General features: G+C 30.6%; 1 protein-coding gene across 1 annotated transcript; it reads right to left on the bottom strand.

Moving 5' to 3' along the window:
- Positions 1-371: 371 nt before the first annotated feature.
- On the bottom strand, positions 372-2,338 carry LOC125055413. Its single transcript, XM_047657871.1, has 2 exons — positions 2,239-2,338; positions 372-2,153 (listed from the first exon to the last, which is right to left on the bottom strand). The coding sequence occupies exons 1-2, from the start codon at positions 2,244-2,246 to the stop codon at positions 734-736; spliced, it is 1,428 nt and encodes a 475-aa protein (XP_047513827.1). The 5' UTR covers positions 2,247-2,338; the 3' UTR covers positions 372-733.
- Between the last annotated feature and the right edge of the window lie 247 nt (positions 2,339-2,585).

Raw genomic sequence — 2,585 nt, forward strand, 5'->3', positions numbered from 1 at the left:
TTTTAGGGGCACAAAGTTGAATTCATTTCGTCCTCTGCCAAACCAAATGTTTTAACAATTACGCCTTGCGAATGGAAAAGTTAAAATTGGTGAATTTATTAAATTTTATTCAACACAGCAGCATAATTACATCTTAACAACTAAGATGTGAATATAAAGTAAAAAAATCAATTTTGTTCCCCTCGAGTTGTCAGCAAGAAGGCGGGGTCTCAATCAGTTTGTTAATACATTCAAATTTATTCGTTGATCGGACGAGCGTCTCGCTGCTAACGTATTTAAAAAGTGATTAGAAGTTAAATTGACACAATATGAAGTTTTTGTCCCCGCTCCGAAGCTTAATCAAAAACGAAATTATTCAATTTGCAACAAAATACTCAGATCGTTACATATTTATTAAATAATTTCAACGATAATAATAGTTTGTGAACTGCTATGACTAACAAAAAAACTTTTCTTGCTAAAAATTAAGATTAAATTCTCATTGTTATACAATAACTAAGGTTTCTACCTCTTATGAAAAGGTATTCATGAAAGTAAACGTTTTGTCCCAGAGCGACGACCGTAGCGTAAACACTTGCGAGAAAACGCACAATCATGTACCTAACTTAGCTTATGGTAATTACTTGCTAGAATAATCCGCCGTAGGCACACGAACAATAATAATAAATAAGAATAATTTCGCTTATTTAGATATTCAAGAAACCGTGTTTGCTGTATAATTCACGATGAATTACTAGATCAACAACTTATGCATAGATACTGTCTTCTTAGTTGTTTGCTGTCGTCGCCGTGGAGGTTCAAAACTAGAGTACAAAGATTTTGTTAGAATGTTACACTCTTTTAAGGTTCTCTGCGCAAAAAGTGCTTGTTTCATCATTTTCCTGTCTTCTTCAAATAGCTCTTTCGTTGCTATTTTTACAACTTTTTGGTTTAAATCGTCGAACTGAGACATAATTTCGATAAACTGCCTTTCTAAATTTCGAGCTAACATTTGGATATTATCCTTGGGGTCTTCATGAGAGCCTATTATCTGTGTATGTGCATATTGCAAACACGTAAACATTTTCGTTGCTTCGTAAGATGCGAAGACGTTATAAAAATCATTGTTTAACACTGAGTAAAACTTAGCTTTATATGTAGCTTCTTTCAGTTCATAGAAACGTATTTGTTTCTCGTAATAGTCTACAGCATACTTTAGTTCATCAGCTTCCCATTCAATAACTTTTTTTAGATAATCTTTTCGTCTTAGAACATTATTCTTAAGACTAGCGATAAAAACTTCTTTTTGCATGTAATTAAGGCACTGTTTACTTAATTCATCAAAAATATAATACAACTGCGCTGGTTTCGTAAAATACAATTGCGGCTCATTTGTTTTGAAAGCTGTTATAAAGCCATCGTATTTATTAATAGATGGTTTGGATGGAGTATAGACGTCAGACGATAGCGCTCTTAAAAGGCCTGATGTTCTAAGAAACATAATTCTATGCGATTTTTTCCAAATATTAGGAGATATATCATAAAGGAATTCACCATATTTTGATAAAAAATCAAAAGTTGCATCTAAATCATCAACTTCACATCTAAGTTTTTTGTATGTGAAACAGTATTCGTTCAACTCTTCAGTTACATCACAGATTCTAATTTCTAATTTTTTGCAAAGTTGCTCACTTCTTTTAGCTTTTCTATAGCCGTTTCTAACAAAACTTATAAAACTAGATCTTACGCTGGTATAAAGTTTTAAGATGTTTTCATATTCCTCCATCTCCTCTGATTTAGAATTAACCATTTGTAGTATTTCATCCCTAAGATAAGCAGCGTTTGCCTTAAATAAGGTTATATCTCTTATATTCGTCATATAGACTTTTATGTCTGAAAATTGTCTTAGTGGACGTCCCTCTATAATCTTATAGAATGTTTCATCTACATCACATATAGTCTTTGGCTCGTCCAATTTATAATTAGTAAGTGTTTCTTTTTTCTTTTTAATAGGTTTGCTAAACACCAGCTTATGTTGCGGTAGTTTGAAAGGATTTTTATTCGGTACTGTGGAATCATTGCTGTCCTTCCTAATGTTCCTTACAGTAGATTCTTTTGTAGTTTGCTTACTTTTATTGACACTTGTCCTACTAGTCAAACGCTCACCGTTATTTCTGAAACCAAACACATGATAAAATAATACATGTTTTTAAAATAAAAATTATGGTTGGTTAAAATATATCATGGTAAAGCACTTACCGTTTCATTGTTTTAAACTGTATAGTTATTTATTAGTTTTGATTTATATCATTTTATTCTATCATCCTCGAAAAAAACAAAATAATTTGCATCGATGACATTGACGAAAGAAAAATATGGCTTGCTAACTTTATCTTGTACTTTCATAGAGGTTTTATAAAGCTCGCAAAAGAGTTCGTTCTATTATAAAAATATTTATAATGGAACAATATAATAATATAGATATAATAATAGAATTGTTTTTATATCTATAAAAATATATTAAATGTGTGTATTCATTATAATGTGTAAAATATATGAACACTTTAAAGTAAAAAATACCTTAATAAACAAACTTACTCGTAATA

The sequence above is a fragment of the Pieris napi genome, chromosome 13, assembly GCF_905475465.1.
Source record: "Pieris napi chromosome 13, ilPieNapi1.2, whole genome shotgun sequence".
In the NCBI taxonomy this organism is placed as follows: Eukaryota; Metazoa; Arthropoda; class Insecta; order Lepidoptera; family Pieridae; genus Pieris; species Pieris napi.